The sequence below is a fragment of the Natator depressus genome, chromosome 6 (assembly GCF_965152275.1).
Source record: "Natator depressus isolate rNatDep1 chromosome 6, rNatDep2.hap1, whole genome shotgun sequence".
Classification (NCBI taxonomy): domain Eukaryota; kingdom Metazoa; phylum Chordata; order Testudines; family Cheloniidae; genus Natator; species Natator depressus.
In genome coordinates this window covers 107,964,613-107,987,805 of record NC_134239.1, presented here as the reverse complement: position 1 = coordinate 107,987,805, position 23,193 = coordinate 107,964,613, and the positions used below count along the sequence as shown (strand labels likewise).

Sequence of the window (23,193 nt, the reverse complement as noted above, 5' to 3'; positions counted from 1 at the left end):
CAGAGGCAGCTGAAATATCTGGGGCAGGAAATTTGTCAGTGGACGAAATATACAAATGTTTCCCAAGTTCTCTAGGCACATCCATTTAAGCACAATATGTTTATACAGAGAGATGGGTCCAACTTGCAAAACCTGATCTGGATTTTGAACAGGCACAACACAGAGCTGTTCTAATCCAGGCATTTTAACAATACAGGCCATATGCAAAATACAGACCCACAAGCAGGCTAGTCTACACTGGAAAAGGTTTGCTGGTTCAGCTATCCTGGCAAATCTTCCTAGTGTAGCTGAAACTTATATGGACAAAAGAGTGTTTTTGCAGGTCTACCTTTTACTGGTTCCCCAAATGAAACAAGCCAGACTGGCAAGAGCACTTTTTCTGCATCTATACTAGGCCTTTCATCAGTATAAAAAAACGTTAAAAATATTATGCCCCAACTGTCATTATTACACTTGCAACAGTTTCTAGAGTAGATCTGGCCTCAGACTTTAAAAACACTCAAAAAACACACCCAAAGATTGGAGCATTTGGATATGAGGTTTTGTGTCAAGTCCACCGGCAGTGATAGCACTAACCTTCCATACCTTTTCCCTATTTGTCTGAACTATCTGGGGCAGCAGTATTAGTCTTTGATTACTCAAGAGTTTTTCCCACATATTGTCCTGGGGCAGAGCAAACTGGGCTTTATGAACAATCAGGTCAAGTCTAAAGCTTTTTTAACTGTTATAACTAATTCAAAACAAGTACTTACTCAAGTGGGAAATGGTTGATGAAGTCATGAAAGGAGGGGTCTTCTTGGACAAATTCACCTCAGATACAGCAGCATAAGCGGGAGGTAATGAAACAAAGTGTGACATGGCCTGGTACAATTGCTTTGGAGGATGAGGTGAAGGTTGGGAGGACTGAAAAGAAGCCTGAATATAGGAACCAGCAGGGCTGGTTATAACTGGTAGCTGAGAGATGGGTACAGTTTCTAAGTATGAGAAGAAAGACCCATCCACGCTTTTTATCTGGGTTCTAGAGGAGTTTAAAGGAATTTGTGTGGTTAGAGGTTCTTCGGGTTGGCTGTTCAGGCCTATCTGAGGTACATCTGCAGAGGCTTCTTGGACTGTTATATCTGTAGATCCCCTGATTCTGCCATTCTGGACAGGAATCACAGGAAAGACCTCTGGAATATGCGGCTGCAGGACAAAACCCTTCTGCACGGGGGATGTAGATGTTACAGGAGAAGAGGAAGACTGACGAGAGTGTGGAAGAGAGGAACGTCTAACAGGCTGGTGAGGTGCAAATGGAAAATGGGAAGGAGGCTCAGGCGGTGGGGACAAAGAGATCTGTTTGATGCTTTGTGTTACAGTCCTGTGGTTTGGCCATACTGGAGAGGAGAAGGAACCCAGGGAGGGTGAGAGCTCAGAGGCAGAATGTCTGTGACGAAGCTGTGGGAATTCTCTGGCTCTGTTAGAGGATTTGAAAGAGGTTTTACTACTGGACTCAGGGATGGTAGATGCTGAAGAGATAACGTTGGCATAAGATGGCGGTGGAGGGGCAGCACCAGTGGAAGTAGAAGCACTGTAGTTACTGTAGTCAGGAGGAGGAGACTGGCAGTGGGAGGGGGAAGAAGACACTTTTATCTGAAGGGTAGAAACTAAAAGAACAGAAAAGAAAAGTGAAAAGAATAAAATGGGTATACAGCAAGGAATGAAAACAAGGCAGAGTGGTTAGGAGACAAGGAATTAAAAAGTAAATGAAAGCAGAAAATAATAAATAAAAAAGGATGGTGTAGTCACGATTTTAGTGATGTCCAGATGACAGCAGCAATTGAGAGCTGTTCCTTCCTTTAGTTCAAAGCAGTGACACACACAGCATAGGCTAGAGGTTTTGCTTTGATGTTTGTAAAGCTTCTTCTAACCCTACAAACCATCTTGAGTCAGAATTACACACATTACCTTTGTTCCAAGGACAGTGGCAGGTGACACTTTGAACATAAAGACAGGCACACAGGTTGTGAACAGCACACAGATGCCTCCATACATTCAAGAGGGCGCTCAGCTGGAAATGTCACTATCTCACATATCATGCCTACGTCAAGGTTCCTCGCAGAAGCAGAGGTACATCTGTTTGTTTCATTTGTTTTAACTGACACAAAATGGCACACAGTTGTGTGTGCCCAAATTAGGAGTTCAAAGCTGTGGAGCATTATTGTGTATGACTGCCACAGGTGACATTTTCTGTGGACACAACTGAGCTGCTTTTAAATTAAAAAAAGCTGAGCAAAAACTAATCTTTCCCCCCCCCAGATTTACAAAAAATTCTGGCTTCTTTTTTACATATTTTTTCACAAAAGCAAAAGCCAGATCTTGTAGACAGAAACTTCTCTTCCCACCTCACCACTTATCAGGTATACTTTCCCACTAAACTTACACAACCCCTCTCATCTTATTATTCCAGCTAACGGACTCTTACAGTCAGATTCTCTTCTGTACACCCCTTGGAAAGCTGGAAGAGCCAGGCACAGACAGCTGATCTCTGGATAGGGGGATCCTATAGTGACATGGAGCTAGTAGAGTGATTCCTATGCCACCCACTCTCCCTGTGGCTGTGTAGAAAGTGTGGCCTTTTCTGCACCCCAGTGACATCAGCCCCTTGGCACTGTGGGCAGCAGCATAATTTAGAGCAGCCTTTACACTGCTCAGTCTTAAGCCGGTCTCAAAGCTAGCATGGGACTGGAAGAGCACAAAGCTTTGCTTAAATCCACCTTTACATGTCCCATCTGAGTTGCGCTGTGTGCACTGAAGTTTGGACCTTAAATTTCAGTCAAATCGGTGAAATAATGCAGCCATGTTCCAATTTATTAGTTTAAGTCTCTAACTGAAAATGCTTTGAAATCCCATAATGATTATAGCTATATTTAGCAGGCCAGTTATTTCTGTAATAACACATGACAACCACCACCAGCTAGAGGAGACAGGAAGGGAGAGGAATATGTTTGCATTGTTTACAGTTACATTGCACTGCACGGTTTGATACATGCCTGTGGTAGAGGTTCTTCTTTCCAGAGATTCCTGGCGCTGTTGCTGCTGCTGCTCCATCACTTGCCTAAAACAACGGTTTTTAAAACATTCTGGTTTTATTTTTTACTCTTTTTAGAAAATGTTCTATACACTGAGATGGGCCCAAGCAATAGAGTTTGCATCTATGGGGGCATTAATCGGCCCATTATAGAAATAAGGGCTAGACCGAAAGGGCTGAGGTGAGTTCTGATCTCATGTACACTGGTATAACTCCACTGATTTCGGTGGAGTTTCTCTTGATTTACACCAGAGAAAGAGAGATCAGAATAGGGCCCTGCACTTGGAGCATATTGCAAATACTTGTAACAGAAGCTTGTAATTTATGTGATAATTCTATAATGGATATTAAAATGTGGAATAGCCAATGAACTTAAAGTAAGAGAGTACTGCAGTGTCTCAGATCCCAATCCAGCATAGCTCTTAAGCATATGCTTAACTTGAAGCAGCTGAGGAGTTCCACTAAAGTCAATGGGATACCTAATGTGCTTAAGTTAAGCACATGCTTACATATTGTGCTGATATGGGGCACAAGGAATGGCAGTATACTGATAAGAATTTAAAGAAATGTGATTTGGGTTTAGTGGTTGATTGTACATAGCCAACTGCTTCACAGAGGTGTATAAAAAATTCCTTTATTACAACCATAGAGTTTTGCAGGTGAACAAAGTATTAGACACCTGGTTAACAGAATGATCATGTAATACTTTAAATACCATGAACCAAATTTTGTCCTCAGTTACTGCTGAGATCAACAGGACCAATATTTCTTGACTGTCTGAATAAGCAATGACTACAAAATTACTCTGCTGAATTTTTAATAGCCTTATGATCATGAGCAAAGTGTTGATTTCAATACTTTCATATGTAAAGCTTTGCAGGGTTGGGCTCTTGGTTGGAAATACATAATACAAAGCAACCTATTAGAATATTCTGTATCAATGGTTTAATAAAACATTCCAAAAATCTTCTCCATTTTATTGAGTTATGCAGTTCCCCAAATTTCCCACTAGAGGTCCTCTCTTTCACACTAACAGTCCTGAAGAAATATTGCTCACTATAATTGATATAATCTCTATTTGACTTTTCTTTGGTTAACTAAAAAGCCGAACAGCTAAAACTAGATTAACAGTTAGCTATTTTAGAATTGACATGATATGAACTATATATTTCAACAACACTTATATGTGACTCATATTGTGGAAGGAAATTATATTTATATTACACATACAAAAGAATGGTTTCAGAGTAGCAGCCGTGTTAGTCTGTATCCGCAAAAAGAAAAGGAGGACTTGTGGCACCTTAGAGACTAACAAATTTATTTGAGCATGCTAGCTCACGAAAGTTTATGCTCAAATAAATTTGTTAGTCTCTAAGGTGACACAAAAGAATGTTACATTTGCAAAGTCGGGCACTCAAAAGTCAAAGCACTTAATTTGGTCCTCTTGTGTATATGCATTATGATACTGTCTAATTATATAATCACGTCATATTTTTTCCATAGGACCCCAGCCTCATTTTATGTACAGTCGAGTAACCTTAACTATAGGTGGTGCTACCAGCTCTGCCTATAATGAATTAATACGCAGCGGCTGCTTTAAATAGGTTTTTCCTGTTATATTTTATATGCATTGTATTTTAAAATACATATATTTGATTTACTGTGGAACTTATGATTTTTACTATATGTAAATGACATGTCCAGAAAAATTACATTAGGGTATGTACAAATAAAGTTAAATGCTTTAATTTGCATGACAGACATTCCTACATTTTAGGCTCCTAGCAATGGATTGGCCCATCCATAATTAGGATTATTCATTATGCAATGATCAATCTTGTACTAGATTCACAATAGAAACCTGGCATGTAACTCCTCCACATGAAGTCACAGGGTATAAATTGTATGCAATGGTGCAATTTTTGGAAGAGCAGTAAGGGCACATGGAAATTATACTGTAAGAGATGGAGTCCGCGCAGCGTGTTGCATGTCCCATTGCGGTCCCAGTGCTGGGCTGAAGTGAAAAATCTAGCAGAACGTTCTCTCCCTAACTGTTCCCACTGCTGGAGGGGGAGCTTGGCCCAGCTGGGAACCGCAAGTCTGTATATACTCCCAAGGGAAGGACCCAATGCAGACACTTGAATTTCTGGCTGGCCGGCTGCACCCTACATGTGCTAAGGGTTCAATCCTACAAACATTTGTTTATGTGAGCAGACCTTACACACATAAATTGTCACATTTATATCAATGGAACTAAGGAAAGATTATTTATGTGAGTAAAGATTTGCAGGAGAGGGCCTTATGTACATACTAAGGGCTATTGATACCAGTATGGTACTACTCAGTATGAGTAGGAGTAGCCAGATTGGGCCCTGTGACTTTAATCTATGTTGTGTTTAAAATAGTTAAATAAAATCTTTTAAACAAATGCATTTTGCGTTGTTTTCCTCATCTTCATTTTCCTGCCTACACAAAACTTTAGGATAAGATTTTCAAAACGGACACACCTACAGTTAGGCCTTTGGTTGCTCTCACTCTGCTGGCATTGTCGAAGCAGGAACTCTCCCCTAGTGTAGACACACTTATAAAAGTGTATCTACTGGCGTAGCCAATACTGGTTCAGTAACTGCACTAGGACTTTTACCAGCATATGTACGGTACAATGTGTTGGTAAAAAACCCACATCCCTTACTGACATAATTATGCTGGTAAAACTTAAGTGTAAACCAGGTCTTAGGCTCCTACATCTATATTTAGGCACCTATATTTGTGGCTTCATTTTCAAAAGTTCTGAGCACCCAGCCACTCCCATTGATTTAGACAGTATCTATAAAATTAGCTCTTTACTGGTATAGAAATACAGCTATACTATACTGGCAAAGTGTGTCACGTGTGGATGCAGCTATATTGGCAAAGCTATGCTCTGTACTGTTAAAGTAAAACCACCCCTGCAACACAACAGGGCTATACCACTAAAAGAGCAGCTTTGTCTGTATAGCTGCGTCTACACTAGGGACTTCTGCCAGCACAGGGATCACACACCTTTTCCCATCCCTGACCAGCAGGGCTATGCTGGCATATGTCTGCAGTGCAGACATAGCCTTCAATAAGAACAGGATTAGGCTCGTATTGTGCAGGGCATATTTCACACAAAGCACTGCAAAAAACACGCATATTCCCCACACCTCTCTGAACCACCACCAGCATACTGGTGCACATCAGGGAGTCTCCTCTGTGAACTTTCTGAAAGTTGAATAGTCCCAAAAATAAATCTTGACTCTCTGAAATGAAACAGTCTCTCCCTCTGTCCTTTAATATTGATGTGGAAACCTTCATTAAATTTGAAGTCTTTTGTATTGGCCACATCCTGCCTGGTCCTTACGTGGATTTGCAGTGTGTGGGGCATTGCAAGGACCAGGCAGAATTGTACTACTGGTGCTCAGTGGAGAGCAGCGACTACTCCCTCCCTATACCACCAGGGGTGCAGTGTCCCAAAGGGGAGAGATTCCTGCGTGCCCACATACCAGCAAACAGAGTACATCAGTGGCATGTAGGGTAGAAAGCAGCACCATGGCCCAAAGGAACCTGGGGAGATATCCTGACTGTGAGTTGTTCCTACAGGCATAGCAGAAGCCCTCTGAGCCCTGAGTGTTTGTGATGTCATTAAGACGGACTTCTACAATTTCTGCTACTTGGTCTTAGCTGCGTTCTGCAAATACGTTCCACTAAAATCCTGACAAAGCTATTTCTTATTTATTCCAAACTTTAGGTCAATTCCCCCGAAGGTCCAACTGCACCCCTGCTGTGACTCCACTCACTCCAGCAATGACTTGGGCCCACTTGTTTAGAGAAATTTTTGCAACTTTCTAATTTAAAACAACATCTTGGCAATAAACCTTTCCTTAAATTCTTAGAGTTCTGTCCTCTGCTGGCGAATATCGGGGTAGCTCCACTGACTTCAAAGTGCTCCAGCATACACCAGCTGAAGGTCTGATCCAATCATTCTTTGTCACCGGTATTATGGCAGAATGTAACTGCAAGCCTACTTAGTGTTCATTGTATGGGACAGACTGTGGCCCTGGATGAGGGCTGGGGAGTTGGGACACACAGCCTTCTCTTCTTGTCCACCTGCCCACAGTCTAACTGGGGAGCACAGGCACTACTAGCCACAGTGCCAGCCTCCATAAAATTGGTGGAATGAGGAGAAGGACACAGCCCTGACTCTTCACTCTGGTCAGGAGAGCTGGCCCAGTATGAACAGGAGTCCATGCTGCACCTTTCAAAGGAAGGGGCTGCTCCTGCTCCATTGTGCATTCCCTAATGACCCAGGAGGAATTCTGGCTGAATCAGCATGTCACATCAAAAATTAGCATTACAGTTTGGCTATGGGTGACGTATGCAACAAAATGCAACCTAAGCATAATTTCTTTTGGACGTCAATATGCGGACACGCATATAGTCAGAGACAAGGCAGAATAGGAGACAGAAAACAACCGTGGCCTATAAGCCAAGATACACATTTAGATCAGGACTCTTATTTGGATTCACAACTCCATTTTAAAGTTTTATTCAGTTGTCATCCTAGGTCAAGGCATGATCCTAATAAAGGGAACTATAAACCTTTTAGGAAGTAGCCCCAGACCCAAAGGGTTAAATTCATCACCAGGAACGCATACTGCCAATAGCATGGGATCTATGCAACATGATCTGCTACTGCTAAGAACTGATCCAATACAGGATCATATAAAGCTCTCTTATTAAGCTTAAGAAAAAAGCACACTAAAACATGATGCAAATTACTTTCAAACTGGTGTTATCTGTATCTCTGGCTATCAGTATATCTTATTCTTGCCTTTTAGTTGAAAAAAATATCTGGGGTTTGAATTCTTTACTATTTAGTAACTAAAAATCATTGCAGATAAGCCAGAATCATGCCAGAATTTAGTTGTATAAAACAACTAAAAAGTTAAATATGGAAAAAATGGCATCTATTAGCAAAGGTGTCCTGCTTCCTATACATTGACTGCACATAAATAAAATATAAAATCACGTTAATTCACTAAAACTAAGTAGTTTGAACTCACCAAGTATTTTCAGAATAATGATATTCAAAGTACGAAATTATCATTACTAAGTGAGCCAAGTGCTGGTTAAAGCAGTCTGGCTAGTGATTTTTAAGTATAATAATGAGCCGGTAGAAGGTTTCTCTTTTAAATGTGTGTGAATGCATGTGTATGTGTGTACACAAATGACACACAGATGCCCCACTGTTATAGAGTCAGGAATGGTTCTGTTTGGGAATCCAGGGTGTACATGGGACAATGGGGACTCTACCCATTGGAGATATGCAGTGTTCAATTTGTGTGCTGGAGCCAGAGTATATTTGCTAATTTCAAAATTTTTTTGATAAACCCTTAAACAAACAAAAGATGAACTGTGGGAAACTACAGAGTGTTAAGTCTGACCAGTTACAGGTGCCATCAACCTGAATGTGACCAAATCAGGGCCAGATTTTGCAAATGGATATACACAAGCAAACCTCTCTGCCCTGGTAGAGCCCCACTGACTACAACTGCATGATTGGGGCCATAATTAGTATAATTAACATGGGTCATTTCTTTTAAATATAAAATCATTTGAATCTAATACATTCTTTTCAAATTTTATTTCTTACCTTCGCTGCACTTCCATTTCATCCGGAGAGGGTCCATTCTGAACTTGGCGCTGGATATTTGGACCTATGTAAAATACAACAAATTATAATTAGCAAAGCAAAAGCGGTGACAACATTGCTACCATTTCTGAAACACAGTGCTGTTCACAGACTCCTTGCGCACACGTAATAAGAGAGATCAGCGCAAAGATTCAAGGAGCAGGTTTTCTACTCTTTATTAATTTTAACATACACTGAGTCAGATGCTGAGCTGGTGTAGTAAATCGCTTCCGTTTCATTGAGAGAAACTGGCCCAATATCAGCATGTCGGAACAGATCTATCAAGTAACTCATAGGCATTGGTGATAACTTTAGACAACATAATGTAATTGTGTTAAGAGTGAAGATCTGCAGACCTGCAACATTCGAAAGGATGATGTGGTACAACTGTTAACCAAGCTGCACAGTTTAAGTTTCTACAGAGTTTAAACCAGGCCTGGTTGGATAGGTTCTTTTCAACCTATCCTTTGCTGCATACACTGTGCAAGTTCTCTGTGTGGAACTTCCACTGATATCCAATATGCAGAATGAGTACAGAATGGTGATAGGTATCAAAGGACAAGAAATCACAGCATGGATCAGAGAGAGCTCTTTGCCCTAAGAGGGTTGCTCAGCTTCACTTCACTGTTCTCTCATCCACACCATTCATAAAGGCAGCCTCAACAGCACTTATTGATTTATAGCACTCAGAGGACAAATGTAGGAGGTCATGTAAACAGTAGTGTACATTCCATATTGGTAACTCTGCATAGGTCAGTGTGAGGGAATGTAAGCTGGTGCCTCTGAAGTACCAAGCGGCAGAAGGGCAGTGTTGAAGCAAGAAAAAGCAACAACCAGGAGGATGTAAGACTATGTAAGATAAAGCATGTCTGTTACAGGCTTTGTTTTTCCTTCTCCAATCCTGACTGTCCACTTTCCCAGAAGGAGTTATGCCAAGTTAAATTCTCACTAACATATGCTGATTTACCAACATTTAACTTATGTCCCATTTTAGATCACATCTCTGCATTTGGTCCTAGCAGTTTAATCTGCTTCTCTTCTTGGACACCTTTATTAAGTTCACTAGTGTTTACATATTATTTTCTGAGAGGAATGAAAATAAATAACAAACACAGTTGTTAATAATCTATGTTCTATTAAATTCTATGTGTGAAATACTGGCCCCATTGAAATCAATGGGAGTTTTGCCATTGGAGTCAATGGGTGATACTTACAGAACTCTATTAAATGCTACAGGAAGTCTCCTTAGAGGGAACATTTTGAAATAACGTGGCCATAAAGTGCCCAATGCACAGAATCATTATGAACTTTGGGCTTGTAAAATTTCAAATTTAAAGGTTCAGCCTTTTTTGAGTTATCCTCCAAGACAGTCAGAACAAAATGCTTACGATCAGAATATTTATAAATATGTATATCTAATAGACTCCTCTCATAACTCAAAAATTGCTGAGATTTCTCTCAAATTCTCAGTTTTTTAAGAAAAAGTCCCATTGGGCAGACAAAAAGCACTGAAAAGGTGAATATTTTTGAAAGTTTATGAGTGCATGAAAAAAAGAGGGTATAATGGAAATTGATTCGCAACCTTACCTACAGCAGTCTGTACTACTGACAGCAATAATATACTGTGGATGGCTGGGTGTCGATATCTGCATATTCCAGATAGAAACACACACCGAGTTTACATAATGTACATGATGGAGTGATGTGGCATAAGGGTTTTATAGGCCTGAGTTTTTAATGATCACTGACAGAAGGAAAAGCCAGGAGTGAGTTTAAACGGGGCATCAAAAGTTTTATTGGCACCCGTCTAGCTCACCCCACATAATCACGTATTTTTCTATGACACAGTAGATTCTACTGAAAAATTATTTTATAAGGGTTTAAAAACCGTTGGTACTATTTTTCTCTGTTTGTAAAGACTGGTTTCCTGAGTGTCATTAACGCCACTGCGCCCAAGGATTCAGAAGTTATGTCTACACAGCAAAGAAAAACCTGCGGCTGGCCTGTGCCAACTGACGCAGACTCGGGGGGCTCAGGCTGTGGAGCGGTTTCATTGCTGTGCAGACTTCTGGGCTCAGGCTGGAGCCCAAGGTCTTGGACCCCCCCACCTCACAGGGTCCTAGACAAATATAATTGAAATCAGAAAAATTAATAAACGTAAGTATAAGAATCAGATAAGTAAAGTGGTTTCCTGCATTGTTCATACTTACAACTTTATGGGGACCATTTGAAGTAACAAGGTCAGTGGAGATCCCTGGCATGACCATACTATGGCTTTTGCCATTCTGTGTCATCCCTGGTGATTCACTTTGGACAGAAAAGTAAGTGGAGATCATCATAATAGGATGAACCCACCAGTAATAATCAGGTGTTACACCTCTTAATTCATAAATTTACATATCAGTGACCACTTAACTAAGTCTCAGTCCCTCTGCATAAGTAGCTTTTCAGGTAACCATAATTAGGGGTTCGGTTTGTTGCCATAGGCTAGATGCATCAATGCATTTGCATCACCGTCAACACCTTTCCCAATATTTCCAGTACGTCAATGCAGCTAACTGTGAGGGTACATGTTGCTCAAAACCCACCTACAATTTGGTTATTTTCCAGCTTAAACTATCTTGCGGTTAACATGTTTACAACAGGGCGCTTATTGCTAAATACTATAACCTTAGCTTAGTGGCTCTCAACCTTCCCAGACTATTATACCCCTTTCAGGAATCTGATTTCTCTTGTGGATCCCCAAGTTCCACCTTACTTAAAAACTACTTGCTTTCAAAATCAGACATAAAAATACTCAAGTGTCAGAGCACACTATTACTGAAAAATTGCTTACTTTCTCATTTTTACCATATAATTATAAAATAAATCAACTGGTATATAAATATTGTGCTTACATTTCAGTGTATAGTATATAGAGCAGTATAAACAAGTCATTGTCTGTATGAAATGTTAGTTTGTACTGAATTTGCTAGTGCTGTTTGTGTAGCCTGTTGTAAAACTATGCAAATATCTAAATGAGTTGACATACCCCTTGGAAGACCTCTGCGTTCCCCAGGGGTACATGTACTCCTGCTTGAGAACCACTGTCCTAGGTCACTAATGCTAAGTCTTTATGCTTCTTAAACTAACAAAATTGTAACTACTATAACTAGTAGGCATCCCTAGGCCTCAGCTTATTGCCACGCCTACCTTAATATGAAAAAAGAAAAGGAGTACTTGTGGCACCTTGTCTCTAAGGTGCCACAAGTACTCCTTTTCTTTTCGCGAATACAGACTAACACGGCTGCTACTCTGAAACCTACTTTAATAGAATACTCATATTGTATGTTCCCCTACTTGTGTTTTAGCTATACTGGCATCACTTATAACTAATAAAAGCACTTTTATACACAATATCTCAATGAAGCTCGTCTTGTAACCTCTCTAGGATCAGGTCAGGCTCACAGGTCAATAGCCCACACATACTTGTAGATGCAAAAAAGGTGGCCAGGTTTTAAAAATCTGTCCCTTTATCTCAAAAATCGTACTATGTAGCTCCAGCCCTTAGAGTATGGAACAGACCGAACTGAATTCTGCCAACTCTATTTTAAATTTCTTTTTTGCTTAATTATATCAATATAACTTGATTTCATCTCCTTGATGAGGGCTCCATATACCTCTGTTCTGTACATTAACACATTAGCAGGGTCTCTTATTTAAGATCCTAGTTAAAGAATTTTAATTGGCATCTTGTTTTCTTTTATTTGTTAACAGCGTGTAATGTGCTTAAAGTGAAGACATTTTATTCCTCATTAAAAACACTTATCTGTTGAAACTGACAAACTCTCTATGACATCTTAAGAAATGGCCTTCTCCACACATGCAAAAGAAAAAGTCAGATGGGAAGAAGTTATTCAGGACTTAAACAACTGACATTCTCTCTCTCTTACACACACACACCCCTTCCATCAAGATGGTGTGGAATTTACATGTATATTCATTTAAAGGGCCAGATGGTCATTTCAGATGCTCAGTGTATACTGCCACATAGCTCAAAAAGTTCCATTAGTTCTCTGTCAGATGTCTTGGGATATTGTGACAATTAGTGCTGTAAGTGTAGGATTAGAATGTGTCTGCAAAACAGAGTTACGTTCTCAGATAGAAATCCCTGCACTGTAGGATAATGTATGAAAATCTTTGGACAGAAAAAGATCCTCCACTGCTTTAAATGTTTTCCAACATAAACTTTTACTCCTTTCGCTGCACAGGTTAGTTCTCTTCTGCACAAATGTTTGCGTTTGACCCAATATCCCCCTCAAGCTGCTTTCAATAAAATGCAGTGATTTTGCGGTTATTGACTTTTGTAAAAGAGTTACATTTTTGAGGTGGTAGTGTGGAACTGACTTGATAACTGGGATGCATAATATGTCACTGTCAGTGAAGGACAGCAATGAAGTCTCAGCATGTAATGACTCAATCCCCTATGCTCCTCTGCATGGGTGGGTAGGTGAGAATAAAACCACATAAAACTCCATGGCAAGGCCGGGCACAGAGGAAATGTGGCTATGCAAAACTTCAGAAATTCCATGTATCCCACTGGCTGTGGGGCAAGAGGGGTATGCTTAGTAGTGAAAGATGAAATTGCACTGGGTGGCTTATTTGTCTCCTCTCTCCTGCAAAACAAAAAGACTGCAGAATGATATTAACATTTGTGGAAAGATAATGCTGCTCGAACCAGCATTAACGCTTGCTGCATATCCTAGTCACAGGGTTCACCCTAGCTAGTGGCAGCATGGATTCTTACTGCCAAATCTGGAAAGTGGGGGTAGGCAGTGGTCTGGACATGAGAGTTGGGGAAAAGTCCCTCAGAGGATAACTTGGGATAACTGGGAATATTTGGGGATAACTGGGAATAACTCTGAGGCTTTTGCTGCCCCTGCATCCCCACCTAGATCATGGAGGGGAACATACCAACTCAGTTTGTTCCCCTTCACTTCCCCCACCGCCTTCCTTAACAGGATTATATACGAGCATCACCAAATAATTCCTTAGACATTCCTGCTCTGATCTCCGTATATAGGCAGAAATGACTCTTTTCTAGGGAAATGAGAAACCTTCACTGCAAAACTGACAAAAATGCATCCAATTTTGTTCAAAACCCAACATTTAGGTCAGGTTTTCCAATAAATTTACAAACCTGGGCTAAGCTTCTGGTAAACCTGGCAGGATTATCATGGGAAACTGTGGTTCTGGCTGAATTTTGCTTCAAGTCTGACTTCCCTGCAAACCCATGCAAACCCAAGTCTGATTAAAAGTTTGCAAGGGTCTTACAATCCACAATGGTGGAATCTCATGCTGCTCAAGTCCTTCCTCATCCCTGGGCTTGTTTTAGTTTTCTAATGTGCTCTGCCAAAGCTCACACAAATATTGAATGCAGGGATTATTTTCATAACAGCCTGATTTCATATATGCATGTGCGGCGGGAGACAGATCACAGACAATAGCTTAAATTGAATTTTTTTTTAATTAAATGGAGCTACTGCATTTAACTGCTCACATTTTCATGTGCTTTCTAAATATGAGCAGACGTGCAATCAGTGCAGCTGGTAATGACATCCCCATATAAACATCCCTCTCAAGTTGCAACATGATTTATCTCCTACCCTGACAGCTTTCGGGAACACCCTCCCCTCCCCGCCCCGCCCCGGCCAGTGTGACTGAATACAATGATCAGGAGATACCCTTCAGTTCCTACACTCTTTCAGTTTCATGGCTGCTGCAATCTACATTTTTATCAATTAATTCAGGAGATGTATTGCTGGTGTCTGACGTTTCCATGCCTCTTTGCTTTGTAATAATTTATTGCATTTTATATGAACATCTTGTGACTGAGCTCTAGGCCTATTTTTGGGTGTACAGACACTGGAAAATTTCCATATTAGTTTTGTTCCCTTTTTTGTTTGATGACAATTATCCATAATGTTTCCCAACCCAGAAAACATTTGCTGTTTTCACATCAGTTCCTGACACTGGCTGGTTTCTTCCTCATCAGCCTTGGCCCTATGTGACATTGATAGTCCCAGCAGCACTGCCTTTGGCCTAGTTATAATCTAACTGAATGCAACTTCCTGGTGCTGATGCTGCTCCGTCACCTTTTGTACAGCTTTCGCCTTTCCCCTGACTGAACTAACAGGGCTTGAAAGGGAACTCTCTGCAGTATGATACTGTTACCAAGCTTATTCTGACTGTGGGTCTTACTGTGTATATTTGCCAATTTCTATTGAACTTTTGTTGAACTTTGTCAATAAAACCTGGCTATTTCATTACCACTGCACTTTGCCATTGTAGGGGGAAAGATATTATTATTGTTTTGACTCAGAAAATTAGTCAGTAAATGAGATCAAAGCTAGATACCTGTTACTGAGAGAAATTATGTGCTACTGCTTGCATTGACTCTGAATGGAAAGCCTTTGCAGGAAGGAGCCCTCTTATTGTTTTATGTGGGAACAACCCACAATTTCAAGCAGTGTTTTTCCTAACACAGTTTTTGTATTCTGCTCTTTTGTGTTTGTTTACTGATGCAAGCGCTACCTGATCCTGGACATACTTAAGAAAACAGCAAATCACAATCATTTTTCTGAACATCCATGAACCTGGGTTCAGAGAAACAGGAACTCTCATCTACGCCACACATAGTTTTTCCTAGAGCTGGTCAGGAAACAGATTTTCTGTCCTCAAAGAATTTCAAGATTTTGGAATTTTGTTTGGTCTCAAATCAGGATAAAAAGGCAAAATTCTGATTATTTTTTGCAAAACAAAATTTAAAAAAAGAAAAAGGTCAACTTAAATGTTTTGTTTCAATAAATTCATTGTTTCATTTCTATTTTGATTTTTAATTTTTTAATATAAAATAAATGTCAAAACAAAACGTCATTTCCAAATGAAATAAAATCAAACCTTTTCATTCCGAAAATGGCATGTTTTAACATTTTCAGAAATGCCCCCCCCCATCTTTTTTTCCTGAACAAAATTTCATTCAAATCGATACAATTTCACAATTTTTTTGGCTTTGTCAAAACAGCACTTCCCAATGGAAAATTGCTCCAATGAGAATTTCCCCAACTGCTCGAGTTTTGACACTGATTTTTGCAAGTCAGCACAGCAGCTTCACAGTGGGGCCTCCACACCAATACCGACTATGCAGGGGGTGGATCACTGTGCCAGCAAAACACAGGCTAGCGTGCTGAGCGTGGTCATGGTGGTGGGCTAATGACAGGGTCATGGGATCCACATTTATATGAATATAGTGGCCCTAGTTCACCAAACAAGTGGCACTGGAGGACTGAAGCCAATGGGCTCAAGAAGCAGCTGAAGAGGTGCTATGCTGCAGAACCATGTCCAGGGCCTGGGTTGGGGACTGGATTTTGTCTCCCCAACCACAGCCTCTTCACTTCACCCGAGAAACTGAGAGGAATTACCTCCTATCTAGGCTCAAATTAGTCCCTTCATTGTGATATCGGAACACCTCATATACAACACTTTAGCCAAGGCTAGTTGAGACTGGGGCATGGATGAGAGCAAGTTGGCTGAGGTTCAACCCAGACAAGACGGAGGTAATGATGGTGAGCTGGCGGAAGCAGCTGGAGGAGATGGCAGAGGTAAGATCAGTCCCTTTGCCTGAGAGAGTATGTCCACCCTTAGTTACTTGGGTTCACAACACGGGTGATTTTAGACCCCAGCTGCTGTTTGATGAGCATACTACAGCAGTGACTAGTCAGATTTTTACAATGTGCCTCTGTCCAAGAGGTTGGAACCTCTTCTTTCAGATGTGGACTTTGCCATTATTACCCATGCATGTGTGATGTCCAGATTAGATTATTGCAATGTACTCTGCATGGGACTACTCCTTAAAACCATTTGGAGACTGAAGCTGGTACAGAATACAACAGCTCACTTATTGAGCACTGCATCTTCAGCGAGCACCTGACATCAGTGCTCTGGGATCAGCATTGGCTTCCCATCAGTCTCTGGGTGGAGGTTAAAGTGTTGGTTATGACCTATTAAGTGGCCTAGGGACGGCTTACCTGGGGGACAGCCTGGAGACAGCCTCTCTCCCTGTGCCATACTGCAGCAGCTGAGGTAAGCAAGGGTGCCTGACCTGGATCCCCCTCATTATTAAAGAGAAGGGGTGGCTGGCAAGGCGTTCTCTCTGAGGACTCTAGACCCTGTTCCCCACTAGACTGTGGGAAACAGCCCACATTTGGTGACCTTCCAGACATGCTGCAAAAATACATCTGTTTGATGGGTTTTTTGGAGACTGCTCTCCAGAATGATGAAAGGAAACTTTTTCATAGGCGGCTGGCTGGCAGAGTTCCATTCTGAATTATATTAATGCTGCTGTTTTGTTGTCATATTAATAATGTCACAGGCTTTATCTAGGTGTCTTCTTTTTATTATGTAAATCAAAGTTATACTTAGACATTAGACAGACAACCTAGATACATTAAAACAAATACTGCATTGATGCTGTGCTTCTCTAATTGCTTTTAAATAATGTCGCAGGGTGGAACTTGATTTTATAGAGCACTTTTCATATTGAATAAATACTATAATGTCATCAGCTACACATCTGTGGCACTTTTCCTCTCAGGATGACAAAGCACTTTACAAGTGTAAATTTAGCATCAGCAATCCTGAGAGGCAGAAAAAGTTAAATGATGTACTCAACGTTATACTAAGGCCTATCTACTCAAGAAAGTTTGCCCCAGATTAATGACAGGTGTGATTTTAAACTAATTTAGTTAAACCAGTACAAGAGGTTGTGTGGATACTCTTATTTTGGTTTAAACCAGACTTACTACAGTTTAGCTTAAGCCAATTAGAAATCAGTTTAAGCTAACCCAAAGCAAGCCCATTTTAAACTGAAATAAGAGTGCCCATAAAGGTGTTTGCATTAATTTAACAACCAGCTTAAAATCTGATTTAAGTTAAACCTGTGCAATTTTCTCACGTAGACAATGCCTAAGACAGAGACAAAGCTGAGAATATAAAGCCTGCAGTCCTCGCTGGCAGTTCCCCACTCTAACCACAACACTGCATCCTTTGTAAGTGCAAATGTACACACAAATGTGTGTATAGTTTTATTAAAAAAACAGGTGCAAGAAAGGATCCATTGTTTGAAAATATGGCTCCTAATGTGCTAAAAGCTCAAAGAGTATTGGGTGCGAGAACAACTCTAGATTTCAAAAGAGGAATCCCACAATAAAGAAATAGTAGCGAACACACCAGCAAGTTATTGGCCTAGCGTCCTCAACTGCCAGGGTTATTAATTAGTGAATTTTAAATCTGTTGTGATAGATACACACACAGTGAGGTAGGTATTAAAATAATCATCAGTCATTGTCCTGGCACAGGAATTTCTAGTCCTATATAATAGTGGTTTAATTAGTTAGGTAGAAGAGAAAACCATGAGGGAACATGTGAATTTTGTTTGCTCTGGACACAGTAAAGATGCTTCTGTGATAAAGTAGATCCTGAAACTAAGCAGATGTAGGTGCCCTGTGGTAAGAGAGACCGTATTCATATTTAATATATTAGGGACACTGGTCAAGCCCACTTCATCCTAGCAGTATCTGCTCAGTCAATATCAGGTAGGGTTACCTCTCACGGAAGTGTCAAGCAGCCTGCAATACAGAGGAAGATTGTGCTCTCACCTAACTGGTACAAGTCTAGAGTCAGTGCAACTGAAATCAAAACTTTCCCCACGGCAGAAGGCAAATTGCTTCAGAAGAACGAGCATGAAGCAACACAGGGTTCCCGTCCATTAACGCTGCAGAAGAACGGGACTAGATTTGTCAGTGTCTGTTACTGGGCGTGATAACCACTGTACAGACACAGCCCTTTATGAAACCGGCCAGGGCCTGATTCTGTGCTCGGACTGTGCAAAAGGGAGTAGATCCATTGAAGTAAATGGAGTTATACTGGTGGGTGGTAGCGGAATCAGGCCCCCGGGGTGCATAAGCCGTGAAATAGTGGGGGATTGGTGAGATGAATGCAGAAAACACATTTAGCAGAGTTCATGGAAAGGTGCAACTGGAGCATCCCAGGAGTATTGTTTTGCTGTGTTAAAGCCCTGAGCCAGAAACAAATAATTCAGCAACTGTTCAATTATGTCCTAATGAAATACAGGCTAATACAGGCTTGCCACCTGTTACCGGAACACTGAGCAGCAGAACAACGGTTAGCAGCTCCTTCCCGCTATGAAGGGAGGCTGAAACTTTGCTACATTTACAGAAATGCCCTTGTTTCCATAGACGGCTTTATGGAACATAAACACCTCAATCACTTAAATGTTAAGTTACATTTATGGCAGGACCATCAAAAGGTTCCTAAGAGAAGTTTATTAAATCATAGATTGTGAGTGTTTAGCCTATGGAAGACCTTCTCCTTTAAAAAAACAAAGTCACTCTGCTCTGGTTAATTAATTCTGGGGCTAGGGCTCCTTCGGATCTGGCTTCATGTACATATCAACAGAAGAAGGCGGTGGCACAAGAAGCCAGTAATGCCAACATAATGGGTTCAGAAATCATAAGTCAGGCCCCACAATCACGAGGCTTAAAACTCATGATATTTTAAAGAAAGAATATTTTGGTTGTTTGTATTTCTCTTCTCACTTTTGAACCTTTAGGGTTCATGTTTTCAAGCTGTTCTCCTGCAACGAGGAGTGCTAGAATGTTTTTTTAAAACAAAAGTTGTTTACAGTAAATATCGCAAAACATGCAATAAAATCAGAGCAGGCGACACTTGGAGACTTCCCTTTCTTTCCCTTCCTCTATATGGAGGACTGGCCCAATCAAGGAGCCCAAGTAAGTCTAGTGCAGGGGTTATCAGGATACATTTTTTGGTGGCCTCAGAGTGCTGCAATACTAATAATTAATAACAAGAGTGCAGTGAAAAAGGTACAGTTAACTTTCATTTGTGGAAAAGACATTGGACAATTTTTACCAGACTTTCATCATAACTCTGCATTAGGATCAGCGAGCACAGACACCTGCCCAGAGTCCTACTGAACCCAGTGGGACCATACTGACAGGTGCAGGGATCTGAAGGACTAGTGCAGGAACATGGCCTTATATTGGTATGTATCCAGAGATTACATATGGATTTTCATGTGTGAAGTTGAGAGTGCCTTATAAGTGCAACTTGAGCAAATTAGTACTCCAAGATAAAAAACAAACAGGCCACCCTTATAAAAAATATTAGGAAAAAAGAATGCTTATTTAGGACCTGACCCAGCTCACACTGAAGTCAAAGGCAAAACTTCCATTTGCTTCAATGGGTGCAAGAACTTCCCCCCTCAATCTACATACATTCCTTAAATGGTTTGAATTTCTACAGCCTAAGGGCCTAATCCTTCAACTCCAGAGAAGTCAAGAGGAGCGGAGTGTGCGAGGCAGCTTCCAGGAGAAGCTCAGCACTTTGTAGGAGAAGGACATAAAGGGTATGTCTCCACTGTGACCCTCCCTGCTTGCAGGGTCTCAGAGCCCGGGCTCCCGCCCGAGCCCCAACATCTACACGGCAATTTTATAGCCCTGCAGCTTGTCTGAGTCAGTTTACCCCTCTTTTATTACAGTGTAGACATTCCCATAATAGTTAAAGCTGGTATAAGACACTGTTCTTGAACATACTTTGGTACTGTTAAAACGATACTCTAATTCCATTGGTACATGAGCAATAGGATATTTTAATGCAGTAAATAAAAGGAAAGAAAGAAAGAAAGAAAAACAAATCAATGTGCTGCTAAGAATAATTATTATACACTGTACACTAATGATTTCTCCTAGTTTAACAGCCCTTGCCGATGTAAGGGTCCAGCTGGTTGGATCATTTCCATCAAATATTGTTAACAACTCAGCGTTTTAGTACCAATCTACTGAAATTAACAAAACAAAAGACAAGAAACCAGTCAAATACAATTTAAAGCATATAAACTATTTGCCACAAGAATCTGATGGAAGTGCAGAATGTTTCCATTTTAAAATGTGCTCATGTCAAACCTATACAATTTGAAGAAATACCGCTCCCGCCTCCAGCAGCAGTTCACATCAGAAAGAGGCATGCAAGGCAAGGTACAGCAGATTAAAAACATTCCATCACCTACACGACATTCTGCAAAGGATGATGCAGTCACAGTGGCAGAGGCAGAAGCAATGACAAATCCATTCCCTGCTGACCATAGTATGGCAGCGCCTGCTTTAGAACAATCCTCTATGCAACTTTCTCATGATCAGCACTTACCTACCGTCCCACTACAGGCCGGGTTACACCAAGTGTAATCAATACATCACTATGTCAGGGAAGTGGGCCTCTCCATTTAAATATTTATTCAGACTTTCTTCCTAACCTATCACACTGTTTGAACGCTGGACTTCATCATCTGACACACTATCTGGACAGTGAGAAGAAAAACTGCTGAAATAGTACTGTAAAAACCAGAAATAAACTGCAGGCACTGGACCACCTTGGTCTAAGCTTTACTGACTTATTCCTGTGCAATTAATTTTAATAAATTAAGAGCTTGTGAATGACGAGAGAAGCTAATACATACTGGTGAAAAGGACTCTGTACATATTGGATCAAATTTCCCTTGGTGTCACTCCACTGGCATCAGTGGGGTTACATAAGGGCCGAATTTGGACCACTAGGTAACAGCTGACATGCTGGATTTAGAATTAAATATGTATTGTTTAAAATCCCCATCTGCTCTCTCTCAGTTCTCGTTTTCATCATCCCATCATTCCTGTTCTTCTTCTGATCCTCCCCATCACCTCTTTCCTCCCTTCCCACTTTGTCTGCTACGTCTTCCCTATTCAAATGAGCCAGATCCCACAGAAAGGACTCCTCTAGACGTTAATGGGTCATTTGTGCGAGGAGGCTCTGCAGAATATTTACTCTCTGAGTATGGCTACATTGCACCTGGGAGTGAGCCTCACAGCCTGGGCAGGCAGACAGACGCGTGTTAATAGGGCTCTAGCTCATGCACTAAAAATAGCAGTGTGGACGTGGCTACACCGCCAGAGGCTTGGGCTAGTCACTTGAGTTCGAATGCACCCGAGCCCCTGGGTCTGAGCTTGAGTCTCCACCAATGCTGCAATAGCCAAACTACTGTTTTTAGTAGTTGCAGTGCACACGTACCCCTTGGTCTTCTTTTCCCTATTATTCTTTCATCCAGCCTCTCTTTTTTCCTTTCCCCACCAGTCCCTTCTCTGTCTTTTATCCCTTCCTTCTACCTACTGTGATTTCACTTGGCCCAATCCTGCATTTGTCACTCACTGGGCCAGATCCAAAGCTAGTATAAACTGGTGTAGCTCCATTCACATCAATGGAACTGCTCTAATTTACACTAGTTAGTGATCTGGCCCCTTGAGTTTAATGGTTTTTTTGCATGTCATATCTAACTCTTGACAGCTGCTGCACAGAGACTGAAAAGCTCTTGGTACAGTTAGAACATGTCAATCACCTGTTGGAGTCAATTTATTCCGCTAACTGGAAATATATCAAACAGAACCACTCTCATCACTCCTGATACCTATTTAGTACTACTGACTGTGGGCTCAGTCTCTAAAGAAGCTCCATCCTTGGTATATGAAATATTCTCAAACCGATTGGGTGACATTTATAGACTTTTTATGATCACACTGCATATTTTTTATTTTCCAGTGTTTATTGCTATTAACTATTTATATCCCATTTTCAATCAACAGTATTTATACTTCTGCATTGGGCACCCTTAAAAACTAGACAGTTACCACCTGCTGTAATTAAATTCAAAACAGCATGTGTGTTATTGCACAGTTACAGGGACATTTGCTTTTTTCCACAAGCACCTCTGTGCTTGCTCCTATGTTGCCCCTTCTCCATGGAAGGAAATCCCTATAAAAACCAGCAGAGCCACTCCATTATCCTTCTTCAAATCTCTCTGTAAAAATCACTCGTGCCATGATGCCTCCAAAACCCTTAAAGTTTAGGCAGCTGGTGTGCTGCAACAACAGCTTATCATAATTGCCTCAAGAGGCTCCTGTGCTCCACTGTGTTTGTTGTATCCACTTGTCTCTTGCTATATACTTAGGCTGTCCGCTCTGTGGAGCGGGGAGTGTCATTGTTATCTGTTTGTCCAGTGCTTAGCACAATGGTGCCCAGATCCCTGAATGGGGCCTCCATGCAATACTGTAAAATAAATCATGATAATAATAATAATGATAGGAAAAAGCAAAAAATACTATGATAATGGTAGATATTGCAGTGCACTACATGCCCAGGGTTTTGCATAATTACACATTCATCATATGAAACATTTTGCTGTAAAATAAATAAAATTATTCATATTAATATTATTAGTAAATACTTTTATAGTACATGTCGCGTTAGGACA

General features: G+C 40.8%; 1 protein-coding gene across 4 annotated transcripts in view; it reads right to left on the bottom strand.

Moving 5' to 3' along the window:
- The window catches only part of EVL (Enah/Vasp-like), a 215,819-nt gene that overhangs the window by 28,002 nt on the left and 164,624 nt on the right, over window positions 1-23,193 (bottom strand). For all 4 annotated transcript variants that reach the window (XM_074956230.1, XM_074956229.1, XM_074956231.1 and 1 more), the window contains 2 exons: window positions 8,742-8,805; window positions 3,030-3,094 (listed from right to left, as the gene is read on the bottom strand). In XM_074956230.1, coding sequence (XP_074812331.1) covers window positions 3,030-3,094; window positions 8,742-8,805 — 129 coding nt within the window. The remainder of the gene's footprint in view (window positions 1-3,029; window positions 3,095-8,741; window positions 8,806-23,193) is intronic.